This window comes from Semicossyphus pulcher, unplaced genomic scaffold (assembly GCF_022749685.1).
Source record: "Semicossyphus pulcher isolate SPU_LCO1_2020_fin unplaced genomic scaffold, fSemPul1.0.p SCAF_7, whole genome shotgun sequence".
Classification (NCBI taxonomy): Eukaryota; Metazoa; Chordata; class Actinopteri; order Labriformes; family Labridae; genus Semicossyphus; species Semicossyphus pulcher.
The window spans coordinates 379,790-401,012 of NW_027211748.1; the positions used below are offsets into that span (position 1 = coordinate 379,790).

General features: G+C 42.9%; 1 protein-coding gene across 1 annotated transcript in view; it reads right to left on the bottom strand.

Moving 5' to 3' along the window:
• LOC138611130 (voltage-gated inwardly rectifying potassium channel KCNH6-like) overlaps window positions 1-21,223 on the bottom strand; it is a 141,878-nt gene that overhangs the window by 56,255 nt on the left and 64,400 nt on the right. Inside the window, exons 8-9 of the mRNA XM_069684082.1 lie at window positions 8,540-8,712; window positions 7,328-7,466 (exon numbers count right to left, since the gene is read on the bottom strand). Of these exons, the coding sequence (XP_069540183.1) occupies window positions 7,328-7,466; window positions 8,540-8,712 (312 nt within the window). The remainder of the gene's footprint in view (window positions 1-7,327; window positions 7,467-8,539; window positions 8,713-21,223) is intronic.

Sequence of the window (21,223 nt, forward strand, 5' to 3'; positions counted from 1 at the left end):
TTTTTAATGTTATAAGTGAAACTGCAGCATGGTCTGACATATTTATTGAGCCAATGGTGCAACTCTTAACCAATGTTACATTGTTTTTAAACATAAAGAAGTAGTCTAATCTATTATACACCAAATGTCTCCCTGAGTAACATGTATACTCTTTCTTGTTTGGATGAAGTGTTCTCCATATGTCTACGAGGCCAATCTCGGAACCTGCTCTCCTCAAGATACTTGCGTTTTTTTCTGCTCTATGTATCTTTGCATTAGAGGAGTCTAACTTTGGGTTCAGTATTAGATTCAAATCTCCTCCTAATATCACGACTCCCTTACTTTTTGTTGTTATTAACTCTATCAGCTGACACATAAGCTCTGGTCCTGTATCTGGTGGGTAGTAAACGTTTTTCCAACTGCAAACACATACCTACCCTCTTTGTCTGCCGTGCAGATTTCTTTTTCAAAGCCTACATGCGGTTTAATTATTATAGCTACCCCTCTCCGAGCTGAGCTACATGAGCTATAATATACATGACTATTGGTTGTTCTCTTTAATTTCTCATGTTCCTGTCTTCTCAGATGAGAAAACTACATCCCCTTTATCTCTCTCCATCTGGAGCAAGACCTTCTTTCGTTTAACAACATTATTCAGTCCATTAACATTCAATATTATATTTAAGTCACTCATAGAGCAGTTGATGAATGCATGGACCTGCTGCTGTAATTTTTTAATACTTTTGTGTTGTCTGCCTTATCTTATCTGTTGAGACTTGGTGGAGTGTGCAATATGCAGGCACGTATGGGGAAGCTGGAAAGTGCGGGTTAGGGATGGGATAAAGTGGAGAAAAATAAAATAAAAATAAACTAAACCTAATATAAAAACGATAAGGAAAAAAAATGAAAAACAATTTGTCAGCTCCTAAAGTCTGGTTTTCTTCAACCATTTCTTCTTTTATGGTTGTGTAGGCGTACAATTGTCGCCTCAAAATTATGTACAAACAAAGCTTACTCAGTTTATCAGTGACAGCTTAACTACTGTTCCTCTGGCCCCTATTTATTAATCCATTACATTCATAAGGGGATGGGATAACTAAAATAAAATTAAATAAGAAATACAAATTCACCTTATTCATGTTTTTACTCTTCTCCATGTTAAGACAATTTAATCAGTTATAGCCTTTGTTCTATTTACTCTACGTTGTAAGTAATTAACACTTTTCGCTTACAGTTATAAAGCAATTTATTCTTACATTTCCATATTTACTATGTAACATATCTGTGTTCATACACATATTGACCCCTTTCATGCATGCAGCTTACACTACATCCGCCTAAACGTACACCACAACGTCAAATGCTTTTTTATCCAAAATAATATTTAAATCATTAAACCCCTTTTAGACCCATTAAATCATGCTCTGCCACCTCATCACACACACACCCCCTCCCAATCATGTACTCACACACGCAGCTACTCACGTACACTCAAACACGCACATACCGAGAGCGAGGGAAAGAGGGAGACAGGGAGGAAAATAAAGGAGGAAGAAAGAGAGAGCGAGAGCATGAAAGAAAACCAAAGACAGAAAGAAGGGGGAAAAGAGGTACTCCAAGTGGCTATTTCTTTAGTCCATATAGGTACAGTTATAGTGTCCATACATCAGGTTTATCTCATAGAAAAAAAGGAAAAACATGAAGTTCATCACGCAGGCGATTACGCAACTTACAGATCTGCAGCGTGTCCGTTAATTTGTAGCTGTTTCTCGCTGTAGGTTGCGCTTGGATAGTTGTCTATTTATCTCCATCCAATTTATAGATACCTTTACACTCCAAATCCGTTCTTGCTTGTTCTGCACTGTTGTATATAGTTGTTGTACCGTCTTTATTGAATACTTTGAGCTTTGCTGGAGCTATCATGTGCGTCTTGACCTGTTGCCCTCGTAGTTGTTCTCGCAGGGATCTATAGGATGCCGGCTGTTGTTTCACTTTTGAAGTGAAGTCGTGGTCCAGGTATATACGCGCCTCCTTGAAAAGGATCTCCTTCTTGGACCAGGCCGCCTTGAGGATTTCTCGTTTACTGTCGTAGTTCACAAGATGTACAATAATTGGTCTCACGAAACGATCCCCTTCTTTCCGTATTCCTATTCTGTGTGCGCGGGTGATTTGAAAATCCCTTTCCACCTGCAGAGTGTCTTTAAACAGCTTCTGAATGAACATTGTCATGTTGTTTCCTTCACTCAGCTCCGCTATGTTGTAAATGCACACATTATTTTGCCCCGATTTATTTTCAATATAGTCTATCTGATCTCCCATATCCGTGATGCGACAGGTGAGGTGTTTTAGTGATTTCTGGTGCTCAAGTTTTTCATCCTCGAGTTCACTCACTCTGGTCTCCAGCTCCAATACTCTTTTGTTTGTTTTATCCACGTCTTGTCGTAAATCCACCGTTTTCTGTATTATTTTCTTAATGTCTCGTTCTATGTCAGATCGAAAGTCTTTAAATTCCGCCCTGAAGTCCTGAATTTCTCCGGAGATTGAATTTTTCAGGTCCAGAATGAGTTGTTTGATCTCACCTGCTTCTGCCATTGTTTGCAGCGGCTGCAGATTGGAATTCAGCGCTTCGTTCAGTTCCGATTTGTTTTCTTTTTTCCGTCTTGTCTTTGATCTCGTAGTCATCCCATACAAGTTCCCTTTACTGCATATTTTCTTAATTTTTAGTTAAGTCTAACTTGTTTATCAAACAATTTAGGGGTTTGAGGGCACAGAGTTTTCACGCTGCGACCGCCATTAAGGGGGAGGAGCCTCTTATTTGTTCAGGTAAAATTGTTGCAGCTGGGGCTGCTGCAGGTAAAAGTGCTGCAGCTGCTGCGGGGGGTGATCCATGTTGCCAGTCACGGCTGATGAGAGCGTGATTAAGAGTAAAGAAATGAGTGAAGAAATGATGGAGGAGGATATCTCAGATGATGACCTGCTTAAAGTGTCTCAGAAAAGAAAAATGATTGAATCTGTAAAAAAGAATATCAAAACAAAGAAACTGAGTGAAAAGTATCCACGGAGTCAGAGAGTGATTTTTCTCTGACTCAGGAGGACTCTCAGTCAGCCTACACCCCGACTGAAATAAAAAGCTTCCTGGAGCAGACTAAAGGCTCCAGGCTGCCTAACATTGGGGACTTTTTCCCCGACCTGCGCTTATTTATTAAGTCAGCCAGGCCGCTCACCAGGAAGAGCTGTGGGGAGGAGGTTTTAACAGATCAGGAGATATATAGACTCAGGAAACTCGTGCTGAAGGTAAAAGCTCAAATCATTAATGATGATGATGATTTTTAGATGCTTTTACTCTTTACAGACCGTTCTTCTGACTGCTATTTATTTTTTATCCATGTGTGATTTTAATATCAGCACCTTAAACCTGAACGGGGCCAGGGCTGATTTTAAACGAGCCGCTCTTTTTAAACTGATGGAGACTAAAAGAATTGATGTTATGTTTGTTCAGGAAACCCACAGCACCACAGACAATGACAGTGACTGGAAAAGGGCTTTTAAAGGGGAGGTGATTTTAAGCCACAGGTCCAGTCTGAGTGGAGGGGTGGGGATTTTATTTGCTCAGAGTTTCTTACCTTTTTCTTTTACTGTTGACGAGGTTATTCCAGGTGTTTTAATGAAAGTTAAAGCTGTGTTTGAAAATGTGAAGCTTGTTTTTAAATGTCTATGCTCCCACTAACGTGGTGGACAGGGTAGCATTTTTAAACATTTTAAGTGACTGTGTTAAGAACTGTGAGGATGATGGTTTTATGTTTTTAGGTGATTTTAATTGCACAGAAAACCCAACCCTAGACAGGAACCATCCTGAACCACACCCACTTTCATCTCATACACTCAGACAGCTGATGGAGAATCAGGAGCTGAGTGATGTGTGGAGGGTTTTTAACAGTCAGCACAGACAGTACACCTGGAGCCACAGCAGGGAGGGGGTTTTATCATTTTATTATTGGACCGCTTTTATTGTTTTAAACACCATTTGAATATTTTTAAAAGGTGTTTTATTCAGCCTGTGGGTTTTAGTGATCATTTTTTAGTCTCCTGTCGTGTTTTTATCAAAACTGGCATTTTAACACAGCCCTTTTAAATGACCTGGCTTTTAGAACTGCTTTTAAGTGTTTTTGGTCGTCCCATAGAGAGAGCAGGCCTGCCTTCGCTAATATACAGCAGTGGTGGGACTTTGGTAAGACGCAGATAAAGCAGCTCTGCCAGCAGTTCACTCGCGGTGTCACTACAGACTTAGCCCGGTCTATGAAGGATCTGGAGATGCAGGTGGAAGAGCTGCAGACCTTGGCAGAGTCTACAGCAAATCGAGGGCTTTTAGACTCCCTCAAGTCCAAAAAGTTGGCCATAGCCAACCTGCTGGGCCTTTCAGCACAGGGGGCTATGGTCAGGTCTCGCTTTCTGAACATCACGCAGATGGACGCCCCCTCTCGGTTCTTCTGTGGGCTAGAGCGAAAAAACGGACAAAGGAAGACCATTCATTCTTTACGAACGGGTAGCGGCTCCGAAGTCTCAGACTCGTCAGAGATCAGGAAGTATGCTGCCGGTTTTTACAAAAACCTCTTTAGGAGTGAGTGGTCGCATGATCCAGATGTGCACAGCAGTTTCCTCAGCGGTCTCCCTCAGGTCAGCGAGGCTGATAACAGGGAACTGGCAGCAGAGGTGACGCTGCAGGAGCTCCATGCTGCCACCATGAGCCTGCAGAGCGCCAGAGCTCCAGGCATGGACGGCCTTCCTGCTGACTTCTACAAGTCTTTTTGGTCCATCATAGAACCAGATCTGCTCGAGGTCATCACAGACAGCCTAAAGACCGGCAGACTGCCTCTGAGCTGCAGGAGGGCCGTCATCACCCTGCAGCCAAAGAAGGGAGACCTACAAAAACTAAAAAACTGGAGGCCGGTCTCCCTGCTGTGCACAGATTATAAAATCCTGGCCAAAGCTCTGGCCTTTAACTCAGGGAGGTGATGGCGTCCATCAACCACCCTGACCAGACCTACTGTGTGACGTTTTGGAGCTCTCCAGTTCATTGGCAGTAGAGACTGGTCTTATTTCCATAGATCAGGAAGGAGGGGAGCTGGGGGGCCGGCTTGAGCTGCCCGGTGGCTTACAGTGGAAAAAAGGAGGACTCAAGTACCTTGGAGTCTTCCTGGGGGATGAGACCTACAAAAAGAAAAACTGGGACAATGTTCTTGAGCAGGTTAAAGGTCGGCTGGAGAAATGGAGGTGGCTGCTCCCAAAAATGTCCTATAGAGGTCGAACTTCTCTCTAAGAGACATGCAGACATCCATTGGAGAGTCCTTCATGGAGTCATAGCAGTGAACTCTTTTGTGTCCACGATTAACGCTGCGGCAGAGGACAAGTGTCCCTACTGCGACCAGAGAGAGACTGTGTTTCACTGCTTTTATGAGTGTCTTCGTCTTTTACCCTTGTTTCTGTTTTAACAAACTGTTTTTACCAAATGTGGAGAGGTTTTTTACAAGCAGGTTTTTATTCTGGGTTTTAGATACACTTGCAACAAAAGAACAAATGCCAGCTTTTAAACTTTGTTTTAGGGCAGGCCAAGATGGCGGTTTATTTTAGCCAGAGGAGGAAGGTGGAGGATAGTTTTATTGTTGAACCTGTCACTGTTTGTATTAACATGATGAAGTCCAGACTCCTCATTGATTTTAATTATTACAAAGCAGCAGGAGATCTGGACTCATTCCAGCAGGTTTGGGCTTTTAAACAGGTGTTGTGCTCTGTAGCAGAGGACACACTGCAGTACGGAGATGTGCTCAAGTAAAGGAAGTATTTATTTATTTATTTATTTATTTATATATTTCTCTGAAGAAGAAGAGTGTGTGACATTATTTGTGTTATGTTGATTTGATTTTGCGAGTGGCAAATAAAGTTGATTCAAAAATCAAATCTCTCTGTCTCTCTCCCACTCTCTCTCTCTCCCTCTCTCTCTCTATCTGTCATATTAATGCAGCTCATTAACTCTGTATCTTCTGGTCCCATTAACATTACTAATCATATATCTTCCCGGGAGTTCTCGTGCTCCCTTGTCCTGTAGGTTCCCGGGGATCGTTGCTGCAGACCACCTGCTGCTGTGTACCTGCTCGACTGCAACAACTACTAACATCAGTCTTCCCCATAGTATCATTATTGTTGCTGCTAATGCTTATAGTAGACCTGTTGACTTCAACTGTTACAATTACGATTACCTCAGCCTTTATCATTACTCTGCTTCTCTCACTAATTTATTTATTTATTTATTTTGCTAATCTTCACCCTAGTCTACCACTATTATTGGCATTGTAACCATAAGTATGTGTCTGTTGTTGTTCATGTAACAAGGACATATGTTGTTGTTGTAACAAGAACATATGTTGTTGTTGCTCTCTTTGCCTGTCTCTATCCTGCATCTCCTTCTATCCCATTTTCGGCCCATCCAGTCGAGGCAGATGGCTGTTCAACATGAGTCTGGTTCTGCTCGAGGTTTCTGCCTGTTAAAAGGACGTTTTTCCTTGCCAATGTGCCGAATATTGCTAAGTGCTACTCATGGTGATTCATGTTGGGCCTCTCTTTAAATAACATAACAAAGAGTCGGTCTAGACCTGCTCTTTTTGTAAAGTGTCTCGAAATAACTGGTTAGGATTTGGCGCTATACAAATAAAATTTGATTGATTGATTGATTAGGTACCCTGTACCCTCTGTTTCTGAGTACCCTTTACCATCTGTTTCTAGGTGACCTTTACCCTCTGTTTCTATGTACCCTTTGCCCTCTGTTTATGGGTACCCTTTACCTATGTTTCTATGTACCCTTTAGCCTCTGTTTCTATGTAACAGTTGCCCTCTGTTTCTGGGTACCCTTACCCTCGGTTTCTAGGTACCCTCTACTAGCTGTTTCTAGGTACCCTTTAATCTCTGTTTTGGGGTATATTTTAACCTTTGACTCTATTTTTAGTCTATAACCACCTGTTGTAGTAAAAATATCATGTGGGTAAAAATAATCAGTGTTAAATTAGTATGTACTGTATGCTGAGGCGCATGACAAAGTGACTGCAATTTAACAATCTCTCTTTTAATTGTTCTTCCTTATCCACATAAACACAGATATAAAAAAGACAGACAAACGACAGTCGAATCTGTATTACTGCCATGAGCATGTACAGCTGAATGGATTCTGATGAGCAAGCTGTTTACCTGAAACTACTGATCATGCATAAATAATCCAGTAGGTCAAAGAGTTGATGAGTCCCTCTGCAGTCACACACACACACACACACACACACACACAGTCAGTACATCAGCTCACCTCATCATTAGAGTTCACATATGTGGTCCTGAAGTTGATGATGATGTCGACGATGAACATGATGTCGACGATCAGATCCACCACATTGAGGGGGGAGCAGGAGTACCCACAGGTCTGCATGGCTGCCTCCTCCTGGTCACTGAGGGAAATACATCAATGTATAATATATACGCTGAACAAAAATATACAACACTTTTGTTTTTGCTCCCATTTTTCATGAGCTGAACTCAAAGATTGAGGACTTTTTCTATGTACACAAAAGGCCTATTTCCCTCAAATATTGATCACAAATTTGTCTAAATCTGTGTTAGTGAGCACTTCTCCTTTGCCGAGATAATCCATCCACCTCACAGGTGTGTCATATCAAGATGCTGATTAGACAGCATGATTATTACACAGGCGTGCCTTAGGCTGGCCACAATAAAAGGCCACTCTAAAATGTGCAGTTTTATCACACAACACAATGCCACAGATGTTGCAAGTTTTGAGGGAGCGTGCAATTGGCATGCTGACTGCAGGAATGTCCACCAGAGCTGTTGCCCGTGAATTGAATGTTAATTTCTCTACCATAAGCCGTCTCCCAAGGCGTTTCAGAGAATTTGGCAGTACATCCAACCGGCCTCACAACCGCAAACCACGTCCACAGACCTCGTGAAAAATGGGAGCAAAAACAAAAGTGTTGCGTTTATGTTTTTGTTCAGTGTATATATATATATATATATATGTATATATATATACACACACGCAATGTAATATATTTATATACACATATATAAATGTAATATATTTATATACACATATATAAATGTAATATATTTATATACACACATATATATATAATTTTATAGAGGTATTTTTGGAGTATGAAATAAACATTGAAAGGATTAAGACAACAGCACTAAGAAGCAAAAACATATATTTGAAGGTTAAGAGCAACTTAAGGAACATGTACAAACTAGGTATAGCTTTAAAAATGTCTTGATCAAACCTGTTGTTTGATGAGTCTATCATGTGTTCATATAAACTATTACTTTTTTCTTGCTTCAGAGGAAGGAGATGAAAAGGGATCCACCAAAACCAACAGAGCTCAACCCCTGCTGACCTTAATATGTCTAAATGTTGAGCCCTGAATATTTCCTCTTAGAGGACAGCAGGGGAAACCTCACATCTCCATCATGAACTCATGCAGGTCAGGTGTGAATCTGCACCAACCTCAGTAGGAAAGTGGCAGAATAAGGCGTGAATATGGCTGTATAAATCACTAAGAGCAGAATGACCCAGTCCCACACGGCTTTGAAGGGACTGTAGTGAAGGATGGTCCACTTCTGGATCCTGGGGGTCTGCAGCTTGTACTCCGGTAACACATCCGCACCCAGAGACAGCACCTGGAGAAGAGAGAGAGAGAGAGAGAGAGAGAGAGAGAGAGGAATTCATTAGTCTGTTCATCTACTCAGTTTATAGATCCACCATAATGAAACCACCAACAGCTGCAAAAACACAACTCAAGTTAGTGGCAGTACTATCTTTAATGTGAGGTGTTAGGATTAATACCCTTCTAGATACATCTGAAATTCAAACTCCATCATGTCTGCGTTCATCCTGTAGTCTCACACAGCTGGGTTAATCTCCCCTCCCCCCACTCCTCCTCCTCCTCCTCCAGGAACTGTCTGGATGAACTCTCTTGCTGCTTCCAGCAGTGTTTTTAAATCCATCTGAATGATCGCCCTGTTACATTTTTTAAAAGTCACAGCTGACACCAACTTCCTTTAAAAATGTTTTACCCTAAAGACAAACAAAAACTAAATAGGGTTTAGTCAAGATAAAGCTAAAGCAAGTAGACAAAAGGTGTAAGAACACAGAAGACAGAAGGATAAAGGAAGTGAGGATGGTCACGGGGATGAAAGAGGAAATAAAGGCATTTGCAAAATTCAAATATAACTAAATAAAATAAATAAAAGATGACATTACAGTAAAGGAAATTTAAGATGTGATTTTACTGAAGTCTCTAACACGCCATATTCAATGAGATACTGTAGGACTGAATTCTTGTATTAAAAGGTATGAACACAGAATGTTGGCTAATGTGCTGAAGTATATGGTTCACACTATACATGTAAATATAACACCTTCCCCATATTGAGGTCATAGCACCTGCGTCAGAGGGTCTTACAGGTGTAAGGATACAGAAAAAGGAAAAAGCTTACTGTCAAGGGTTTCAGGCAAACAAAGTCCAACTGCAAAATATCCAACAAAACGGGTAACAACTAATCCAAATAAAAAGTCGGCTACCACGGAGGGTCAAAAAACAACGGGAGACGCGAGGAGCAACGATACTTGAAACACTGACAAAGATTCTGGACAAAAGACGACAACAAACTGACAATGAGACTGGGGAGCACAGAGACTCCATAAACTAGGAGGTGAGGCTAATCAGACACAGGTGAGACAATCAACGGCAGGTGAAAGCAATAAGGGCAGGGCACACGATCAAACACGCAGGAAACACGCACAGGCATTTCGGGGTTATGTTATGAGTTCTCATTGTTTAGTTTTGTATTTCGTTTATTCTGTGTTCTTGTCACAATTTAGTCTTGGTTAGTTAGTATTTCATTTTCTGTTTCATTGGTTAGATCATTTCCTGTTTTACTTTGTAGCCCTGTGTTTGGTTTCTAGTGTTTCCTGTTTTATTTTGTAGTTCTTGGCCCTTGTATGTCATGTCTTGTTATACTTCCTTGCGCTGTTCCGTTTCCTGCCTTTTAGATTGTGTGCCCTGCCCTCATTGTGTTCGGCAGTGTTAATTAGTCTCACCTGTCCCCTGACTACATATTACATTTATGCCACATCAGGACATACTGCAAGGATAGTATGGCATTTCAAACACAGCAAGTGTGATAAAGTAAAAGAGTAAATTATCTAACCAATGAAACACAAGTTAAATACATAACTAAACAATAAGAACTCATGACAAGAAGAGACAAAGTGACAGAGTAACACAAGAAATAATATCTGACACTGAAATACAAAACCATAACTACAAGTAAATTAAGTAAGAAACACTTGTTACATTTCAAACATTTTAACATAAAAGAGTACATTTTCTTTTGTTTGTGAACACATGTACCTACATTTTTCAGCTTTAGCATTAATTAATTAATCATTAATGGGGTTACTGGAAATCTAATTATTGGTGTGACTTTCCCCCAATGGGGGATCAATAAAGTCTACCTTATCTTATCTTGAACTGTTGACACAACAAAAAAGTGCATTCATCTGGGTTGTGTTCATATATCACCTAAAACACACACACGTGTAAACCCTGGGGAGGAGGTGTGAACAGTATAATTAATGAGCTGCAGATCTAACTTCTCTGGGCTCTAACAGGAGGCTCCACCAGAAGGTGGAGCTACACATCAGCAGCTCCCAGAGGTCAAGGAGAGTCAAAGGTCTGACTGATGGAGCACTGGAAGGTGTGATGATAATTACAGAAGAACTGTATTTCTTTTCATTTTTCTTTCTGGAATTTTAATCTCAGTGAGGGCTTAAAGGGACAGTTGGGTTTGTTAAGAGTAGTTTGAAATACTTATCAATAGTAAGTGTACTACATACAGTGGATGTCGATCAGCAAGGCCCCGGTGTTTAGAAACCGGCCGGAGTGTCGGCACGGAAGCAAGGCTATATACTGCTGCAGATAGAGTCACTTTCACATGTAATTTATCCACTTATAAGGACGTCTCACCTAAAAATCAATAGTGGTATCGATTGTACGCGATATTTGAATAATTCACCATGTTTCACTTTTCAATAAGAATGCCTCTTTTTTCTCCTCTCAGGAAACTGGTGATATTATTGCCCTCTGCCTCTTTGGGTGTGCCATAGATTTGGATATTATCCCTGCAAGCCCTTCCTTCTTGTGCGAGCATCAAGCACACTGTGGGTAGGAGAGCTTCGTCTAGCATTACCTTGTGTTGTCAATTCATCAATATTTTCTGTTGAGGACATAGTTTTCCTACTTCTAGTAGCAACCCTGTTTTGTTCAGAAACACATAGTATTATTTGAGGTGTTTTCAGCTGCCATCTTGAACGTGACCCGGAAGTCCCCCTTCAGAACTATTTAATAGTGTTAATCAGAAAAAAAATTCAGTTTGAATCATGTTAATACCACTTATTTGTCACTTATGTCACTTTTGTATACCAGTTGTATATACCTCTTATTTAACTTTATTTCATTTTAATCTATTCCTGTTCATATTTGTACTTGCCTCCTTGCTTCTTGCTACTTGCTTCTTACTTGTCTTTGTGCTGTTGCAACAACTGAATTTCCCCTCTGGGGATCAATAAAGTACTATCTTATCTTATATACTTTAAAACAGAAGCTCATTTTATTCAAATTGCTTGTGGACTCAATTTGACAGCATTTATACTTTTCAAGTAATTGATCCAAAAAGCTTTCAGAAAATTGACAGGAGCAAGACAGCCACGGGTCACAATCAGTTTCTGTTGCTCCAAAGCTAACGTAAGTGGATAGACACAGTATATGACACAGTAATGGACACAGTATACTTTTTTCATTCGCACAAATGGTCGTCATCTGAAGACATGCAATTTTTAATAATACAGATTTATTATACATTTATTATAATTAATTTTGCGGGCCCCCGGGCTATGGTTCGCGGACCCCACTTTAAGAATCATGGTACACTTTAGGGTCTGTTTAAAGGTACACTTCAGGGTTTGTTTAAAGGTAAGCTTTAAGGTCTGTTTCTTGATACCACTTATATGTTGATATATGATTTGCAGCGATTACTAGAGGTGATCACGTCAGAAATATGCAAAATAAAAATATGGTTCAACAGTAATAATATTGAGAGAGTTAATGAAAATAAATTTCTTGGGATTACAATTGATACCACACATAAAACATATACACCGACCAGCCACTTCATTAGGTACACCTGAAAAATCAAATGTAATCCAATACACCAGCTCAGCCATCAGATTTGCTGTCATGTTACCTGTAATGTACAGGCTTTTTTCTAAGCTGTCATAGAGGCGTTAGTTCAATGATATTTCAGCATCATAATTGGTGATAGGGCTGTACTGAGCTGCATTATATTCAGAGGTGTTTCTAATACTCTGGCCCCCTCATGTATGTAAATAGGGAGGACAAAAACGTCCTCCCTATAAATGCGTTATGCTTTCTATTTGTGTAACATTATTTTCTGTGTGACCTTCTTGCTTCTTCTGTTTTTACACGTTTGAAATCAATTTAATCCAATCCAAAAAAGACATAAGTGTGTGTGTCAGGTTTGAGTGTGTTCATGAGTGTGTCAAGTTAGAGGGAGAGGCTTGCCCGGGCTGGTCTTGTTTTGATTCAGTGCAGTGGTACATCGGTACAGTGGTGATTCAGTACATCAAAGAAATTGTTTTGATGTTAGGGTCTGTTTCTTTGTACACTTCAGGGTCTGTTTCTTGGTACACTTTAGGGTCTGTTTAAAGGTACGTTTTAAGGTCTGTTTCTTGGAACACTTCAAGGTCTGTTTCTTGGTACACTTTAAGGTCTGTTTAAAGGTACACTTCAGAGTCTGTTTAAAGGTACACTTCAGGGTCTGTTTAAAGGTACACTTTAAGGTCTGTTTCTTGGTACACTTTAGGGTCTGTTTAAAGGTACACTTTAAGGTCTGTTTCTTTGTACACTTTAGGGTCTGTTTAAAGGTACACTTTAAGGTCTGTTTTCTTGCTTTCTAAGTGGGTAAAATGTGAGTTGTTTAGGGTAAGACACAACAAATATTTGGTGAAGATTTCAAAACACATGTAGGTGAAATTATCTACCGTAAAATCGGAATGTAAGTTGCACCATAATATGAAAAAAAACACTGTCTGTTTTTTGGGGGGGTACCAAGAGGGAAAAGAGCTTTCTATAGTTATTTACACTGCTCAAAAAAATTAAGGGAACAGTTAATCGTCACATTATATCATCCAAGTCAGTTAAACTTCAGGGAAATCAATCTGTCCATTTAGGAAGCAAGTGATTGTGAATCAATTTTACCTGCTGTGGTGCAAATTAAAGAGACAACAGGTGCAATGGAGAGGCAAAAGCAAGACAACCCCCAAAAAGGGAATGGTTTTGCATGTGGTGGCCACAGACAGTTGCTCTCTCCTGATACTTCCTGACTGATTCTTCTTTAGTTTTGTGTTCTGCTAGTGTCCTTGTCACTACTGGTGGCATGAGGCGGTACCTGCAGCCCAATCAGGTTGCACAGGTAGTTCAGCACCTCCAGGATGGCACATCCATACGTGCGGTCGCAAGACGGTTTGCTGTGTCTCCCAGCACAGTATCAAGAGCATGGAGGAGGTACCAGGAGACCGGTTATTACAAGAGGAGAGCTGGACAGGGCCGTAGAAGGGCATCAACCCAGCAGCAGGACCGATATTTGCTACTTTGTGCGAGGAGGAACAGGAGGAGCACTGCCAGAGCCCTACAAAATGACCAGCAGGCTACTGGCTTGCATGTTTCCGACCAAACTGTCAGAAACAGACTCCATGAGTGTGGCATGAGGGCCCGAAGTCCTCTAATGGGACCTGTGCTCACAGCCCAGCACTGTGCAGCTCCATTAGCCTTCGCCAGAGAACACCAGAATTGGCAGGTCCGCCATTGCCCCCCCTTTTCTCTTCACAGATGAGAGTAGGTTCACACTGAGCAAATGTGACAGACATGAAAGAGTCTGGAGATGCTGTGGTGAAGGTTATGCTGCCTGTAACATTATCCAGCATGACCGGTTTGGCGGTAGGTCAGTGATGGTCTGGGGAGGCATTTCCTTGGAGGGCCGCACAGACCTCCATGTCATAGCCAATGGTACCCTGACTGCTGTTAGGTACCGGGATGACATCCTCCAAGCAATTGTTAGACCTTATGATGCAGTGGGCCCTGGGTTCCTCCTGGTGCAGGACAATGCTCAGCCTCATGTGGCCAGAGTGTGTAGGCAGTTCCTGGATGACGAAGGCATTGATGACATTGACTGGCCCTCTCGTTCCCCTGACCTAAATCCAATTGAGCACCTATGGGACATTATGTATCGGTGCATCAGGCACTGCCAAGTACCGCCACAGACTGTCCAGGAGCTCACTGATGCCCTGATCCAGGTCTGGGAGGAGATCCCCCAGAACACCATCCGCCGACTCATCAGGAGCATGCCCAGACGTTGTCGGGACTGCATACGGGCATGTGGGGGCCATACACTATACTGAGTCACATCATGAGTTGCCATGATGACATTCGCACCCAAGTTGGATCAGCCTGTGATTTAAATTTTTTACTCTTTTAACTTTTACTATTTTGGATGTGATTTTGAATCCAACCCTCAATGGGCTGATGATTTTGGTTTCCATTGACCGTTGTTACATCATTTTATTCTCAACAAATTATACAATGTACATCAGTGAAGATTTTCAACTTGAATTAAACGTTCATCAAGATCTGATGTTTGATTAAAGTGTTCCCTTAATTATTTTGAGCAGTGTATAATAAAGTTATTTCATCACTATTTAAATTTAATTTAAGTTTAAACACATTAAAAACACACAAATCACAGCCTACCATCTGTTTTCGCCATGTCCAGATTGCAATCCTGTTAGCTTCCGGTGCTGTAGCTAGCGGTAGCTGGCAGCCTACGGTAATGTTTATTGTTGTAAGGATGGCAGCTTCAATGGCAATGATGACGGTGGATGTCCGTGACAAAGCGTTAGCAACAATCAAGTTCGTTTTTCTCACTTAAAACAGAGAGGAAAACTCAAAACACCACTGCAGCATTTTGTAAATAGGAGCCATTGTCGCGGCTTGAAACTATTTAATGCAGAGATGTGATGTCACCACTTAACAACCAGATAGCACCATTATCTGGGTAAAATACTGTAAGCCAAAAAAAAACCTCTATGCACTTTTATGTGTATATTTGTCACACCAGTATATCAGATGCAGCCCACTTTTTTGATGAAAAGAAAATGTATTAAAAGTGTGTCTGATACAGAGAGAGGGAAAAGTTTCGTGTGTGTGTATGTGCATGCGTGTGTCTGGGTGCGCGCTGCCCGCAGTCAGTGACCGAGCCGCTCCGTCACATCATCCCCCTCCTCCCGGAGGTTGGCGATTCGCTGGAAAGGTAGTCCGCCACCACATTGGCCTTGCCTGATCGGTGTCGGATGGTGAAATTGAAAGGCTGGAGTGAAAGGTACCATCGGGTCAGTCTGCTATTGTGATCCAGGTGACAGTTTCCAGATTAAACTCCCTTCCGAGTAAGTAGTACCGCAGACTCTCCAATGCCCACTTAATGGCCAGGCCCTCCTTTTCCACCGTGGAATACCTGGTCTCACATGGCAGTAGCTTGCGGCTCAGGTACAGGATTGGATACACTTCTCCAGGGTCTCCCTGGGCCAGAACTGCCCCAAGGCCAACTGCGGATGCATCCACCTGTACCAGATATCTGTTGTTGAAGTAGGGACTCCTGAGGAATGGGGAAGAACATAGGTGTGCTTTCAGGGTGTTGAAAGCTGTTTCACAGTCATCCGACCAGGTAACCGGGTTCCTCTGATCCTTGCAGTTGAGTGCTGTGAGTGGGGCTGCAATGGTGGCAAACTGTGGCACGAACCTCCTGTACCAACCAACTAACCCCAGGAAGGACCATACCTCCTTCTTGGTGCGAGGTCGAGGGCAGTTCTGGATTGCTTCCACCTTATCCACTTGCGGACGCACCTCTCCTCGGCCCAGTTGATAACCCAGGTATCGTGTCTCCTGCCATGCCCATTCACACTTGGAAGGGTTAAGTGTCAGCCCTGCCTTCTGGATTTTCCCCAGGACCAGCGACAGGTTGGACATGATCCTCCCAGGTGTCGCTGAAGATGACCACGTCATCCAGGTAGGCAGCACTGCAATGTCCACAACCCTGAAGGACTTTGTCCCTCATTCTTTGCAATGTGGCGGGGGCTCCATGAAGTCCAAATGGCATCACGGTGAACTGAAAACGTCTGGTGTTCTGAATGCTGTGTATGGTCGGCATGACTCCTCCAGTGGCACTTGCCAGTACCCCTTACACAGATCCAGCCTGGTGATGTATCTGGCTGCTCCAATCTTCTCCAGCAAATCATCGATCCTGGGCATTGGGTAGGCATCGAACTCTGAGATGGAATTGAGTTTCCGGAAATCGATGCAGATGCGGAGGGACCCATCCTTCTTGAACACAATGACCACTGGACTGCACTACCAGTTGGATCGCTCAATTACTCCCAGCTCCAACATTTCTTCCACTTCGTGCTGCAGTTTTGCCACAAGCTGCTGTGGGACACGGTAGGGACGTTGACGGATTGGTCGTCCATCATTCAGATGGATAATGTGCTCCACAACTGTGGTTTTCCCTGGGTTGGCAGCAAACAGAGAGGGAGCCTACTGGCATCAACAGGAAGGTTTTCAACCACCCCAACAGTCAATAGGTAAGGTTGTCCATCAATTGTGACAGTCAGATCTGCTTTGGGATAAGGATGCCTATCCCCATGAACAAACAAAATGTCCTCCTGTCTGTTGTAGTCCACACAGCCTAGGTCCTTACCAGAGGCTCGTTGGTTTGGGGCAGTGCTGGTGTCACCTGAAGGCTCCTGGCTGCTCTCTCCCCTTGCAGGCCTGGACTGGGGTCGCTCAAGTGGGCGGTGCACTGGTGGAGCGGTCAGTGTAGCAGTGTAGGCCTCCAACGCCTTCCCAGTCAGCAGAGTAAAAGGAGGGCACTCACTCTCCGGCCATTTCTTGGTTTTAGCAATGCGCTCAAACCGAAGCAAATAGTTCTCAATGTTCTCACCCATTTGATATTGTGGTATTTTTGGGTCTTGGTAGGGCCTCCACTCTGGCTGCAGCTTATCAGGTCTGCTGCTTGAGTATTGAGTCTGGAAGGACGGAACCTCAGATGCTGACACCTGACGTCCTCCCTGGGGTGCTGGTGTTGGCAGTTCAAGTCTGGGGCTGTTCATTGTCACTGTGCTTGGAGTTGCACCAGGGACTGGCAGGTTCTGTGCAGGCAGTGCAACATTCTGGCGAGGCTGGTGGACTGGTTGCTGAGACTGCTCAGTCGTCCTCCACTCGGAGTTCTGCCAGCAGGCCCTCCTCTCTCCTTTGCTGCGCTGCCAAAAAGTCTCTCATGATGGTCACCAGTTCCCCCCTGAGTCAACTGCATATGCTGGGGCTTTAGGAGTTGCCGGGGCAGCCCAGGACCTATACTCCTCACCATTCTCCTCTGACGATGTCGGCATGGTATCCCAAGCCGGATCAGCATCAACAGCAGCCGTCTTCTCAAGCTGCTCTCGCCACTGTGAACGCAGGCCAGTGCGCTGTCTTTGGGGTCGGGGCATCTGCTTTCGATTAGCCATCCCACTCCTGACACCATATGTTGCGGGGTTCTCTCTCAGACTCCTCCAACCAATTGGGAAAACACAGGCGTAGCCGAAAAATGCAGTTTTGGTGTAATTTTTTTTTTAACGGCCTCCCAAAGTGCAGTGATGATTTACAACAAAAATACAGGAAAAATACTATTTACAAAATTTACAAGTGAAAAATGCAGGAGCTCCACATCAACTCACAGGCAAAAATCACGAAAAGTAGCATCAATGCAAAAACTGTTTTCTCAGTAGTTACCTCCTCTGTAACAAACTCCCTACTTCCCTCTAAAGCCCAAGGCAGCACCTTATATACCTGAAGCCCCGCCTACTGGACGTTATCAATAACATAATTTTTTACCACAAATGTATTTTCTTATTATTTCCAGTGCCAGGAGCTTTTAAACATGAAGTGTTTTGGTTGTAATAAAGCGGGACATACAATCAAAGCTTGTCCTGACTGAGCCGACTTGGCTCTGCCGGGTTCGGAGGAGCGGGGACTGGGTCCGTCAGGGCAGAGCCCGGTGTCAGCGGTGTGGGTCCCACTGCTGCTGCGGGCGGTCCCAGGTAGGTGATGTGAACATGGAAGGTGAGACAGGTGAGGCTGTGGACATGATGGAGCACAAGGCTGCGGGGAATCTGTCCCACAGAAGCGGCGCAATAAGAGGAAGAGTGTGCGTGACGCAGCCAAAGCCAGCAGACAGGCAGGTACACAGACAGCAGGGAGGAATGCGCCGTCAGACAGCAGTGACAGTGAGAGCTGTTACAGCTCTCTGATTACAGTGATGTAACTCACTCACAGTCAGCCAGCCAGGAGCACATTTATCCTGTCACAATGTTTAAAAACGTTCCTTCAGCAGACTAAATGCATGAAGGGTGTGAACCTGGAAAGTTATTTCCCTGATAAAACAGTGCTGTATTCCTCAGCGAGACTTCACATCAGGAACAAAGCAAGATCTGGTTTCACTGACCAAGAAGTGTTCAGGTTAAAGAAGGTCATGTACAAAGTCAGAAAACAAATATGTTAATATTTATAATGGCACTTTAAAAGCACTTTTCTCTTTTATTTGTGTTTTTTACTCTTGTTCTTAACCTCTCATCCTTTATGAATACTTTTAAAATCGGGTCTTTAAACCTTAACAGGGCCAGAGAGGCAAGAAAAAGAGCTGTTCTATATGAAATGACCAAACTCAAACAGATTGATATTTTATTCGTACAGGAAACACACTGGGTCTCATTCATGAAACGTTAGTAAATTTGTGCGTAGATTTGCACATAAAAGCCTATGCTACTAAAAACCTACTCCGGATTCATGAACACCACGGTAAACTCAGATCTGATCGTAAACACGTGTGTGTGATCATGAATGCCAATCCATCGTAAAGTGACAGTGCGCTCCCAGTAATCAGCTATTAGCATAAATCCCCGCCCATGAATTGCCGATGACCACCATATAAGGAGGTGTAGATGCATACAGTTGACCTGTCAGTCATGGCGCAAACAAAGAAAGAGAGAGAAAGAAAAAGTTATTTTTCCAAAGTGGAGATAGAAATAATTTTGGGTGAAGTGGACTTCAGATAACACATTTTATTTTCATCTGTTAGCAGTGGTGTGACAGGGACAGGCAAAGCGAAGGCCTGGAGAGAGGTGACAGATGCCGTTAATGTTGTCTCTGTATTTCAAAGAACCGTGTCCGAGGTGAAGCGTAAATGGTTTGACATGAAACTGGAGGCAAAGAAACGCATAAGCGCACACAAAAAAATACATCAGCCACAGTCACAACTATCAACTGCAGACGAGCACATCGCTGGCATAATTGGGGAGACCTCTCCGTCAGGAATTATACCTGACGGAGACAGCGACATGCCTCCACTGGAGTCAACATCAAACCCAAATGGTAAGGTGATAAGTGTTGTATCATAATACATTAAACCATCACTGATAGCTTAGTGGTCAGTATAGTTTAACATAGGTCGTACAGTCCCACCAAACAAACAGAAGATTAATTTGTGGGGTTTTCTCTCTGGATTGAATGAAGTGGAAACAGGAAACCAGAATGTAATATTGTGCGTAATGGATAAAATCTAAATCAGTGATGGCTGTCGAGTGTAGAGCTATTTAACATTTATTTTAACAAAGGATACGGATAACATATAGCCCACAGCAGTTTTGTATGCATCGTCTTCAAATTATTTGAATCTTAATAGCCTAAAGCTCTGTTTTATACAGGTCAAATAGGTCAGTCTGCAGCCAACGTAAATTAAACATTTTTCAAATAAGATTTATTAAAGGTTTCTTTCAAATGATGAAAGAGCCACACAAAAAAATCACATAATCTCAAATAATTTTCTAGCTGGCGAGTGCTCCTTTCCATTCTAGCCATGGCGTCAGTGGGTAACCCCTATCCCCTATGGATATAGAAGGGTAAGTCCATGTATAAAACACACATGCAATTGTGTAGGCAGGCTATATTCTTACCAATGAGCCAGCCGTCCCTCACAGCTCCATCCTCCAAACGCGTGCCAACCATAGACTGTATAAATAATGGACGTAGTCTCAGTGACGTCACCCATTGGTTTCTGAAAAAGCGTTTGGAAGCCCGAATTGCGCCGACGCTGGGGGTCGCCATATTGGAAATGCCAGAGACGGCTAATCTAGAGATGGGCAAAGAGGCGGAGCGCGACCGAGCTACAGCCTATGGCTGAGCTCTATGGGCGGGCCGCATGAATCAGCCAGCTACGACTATGAAGCTAGGCTATATGCTCCTCAGCGTAGCTAACGGTTATTATCCATAGACTGTATAAATCATGAATGAGCTGGTTTGACTTTCCCAGGAGGAGATTCTGTCGGTGACTGACTGCAGGTGTTTAGTCATCAGACTAAAGAAGTAGCGGACTCGCTGCTCGCTCGCCTGGTGAGAGAGCAGCGAGCCAACACGTAACGGGAAACGTAAAAGAACCGGTCTCTTCATCACTACGGTCCGCTGTAATCTCTCTGGGGAAACGCCAACAACTCCTGACTCCTATTTACTGACCGACGATTAAACACTGCACAGGCTAACAAGCAGCTAAAGGATGCACAGTATACCTGCTACTTAGTGCTAAAAATATTTCAGTACAATACCACTAGCATTTAACTCACCGAAAAGCTGGAGCTCAGACTTCTTGCACAGCCATAAAGTTCCATAAATCCCACAGAGAGATTATTTGTCCAAACTTTGAATGAAAAAATCCCCAAAAGTCTCCAACAACACAAACAGGTGAAGTTAAGCTCAGTGTCTGTGTCTGTGTTGATGTCTAGCAGACCGCCAGCAGGATCCACCTGTCAATCAAGTAATCCGACCCCTATAATTTAAGGCTCAATATAATTAAAACGGGTGTGTTATAAAAAAATTCACCCCCCGTACAGTTATCTTGAACAGTAAAATTAGCTATTTATAGCAAAACCGTTTTTTGTACCAGGCTGTAAACATGTTTATTTCTGCTGTAA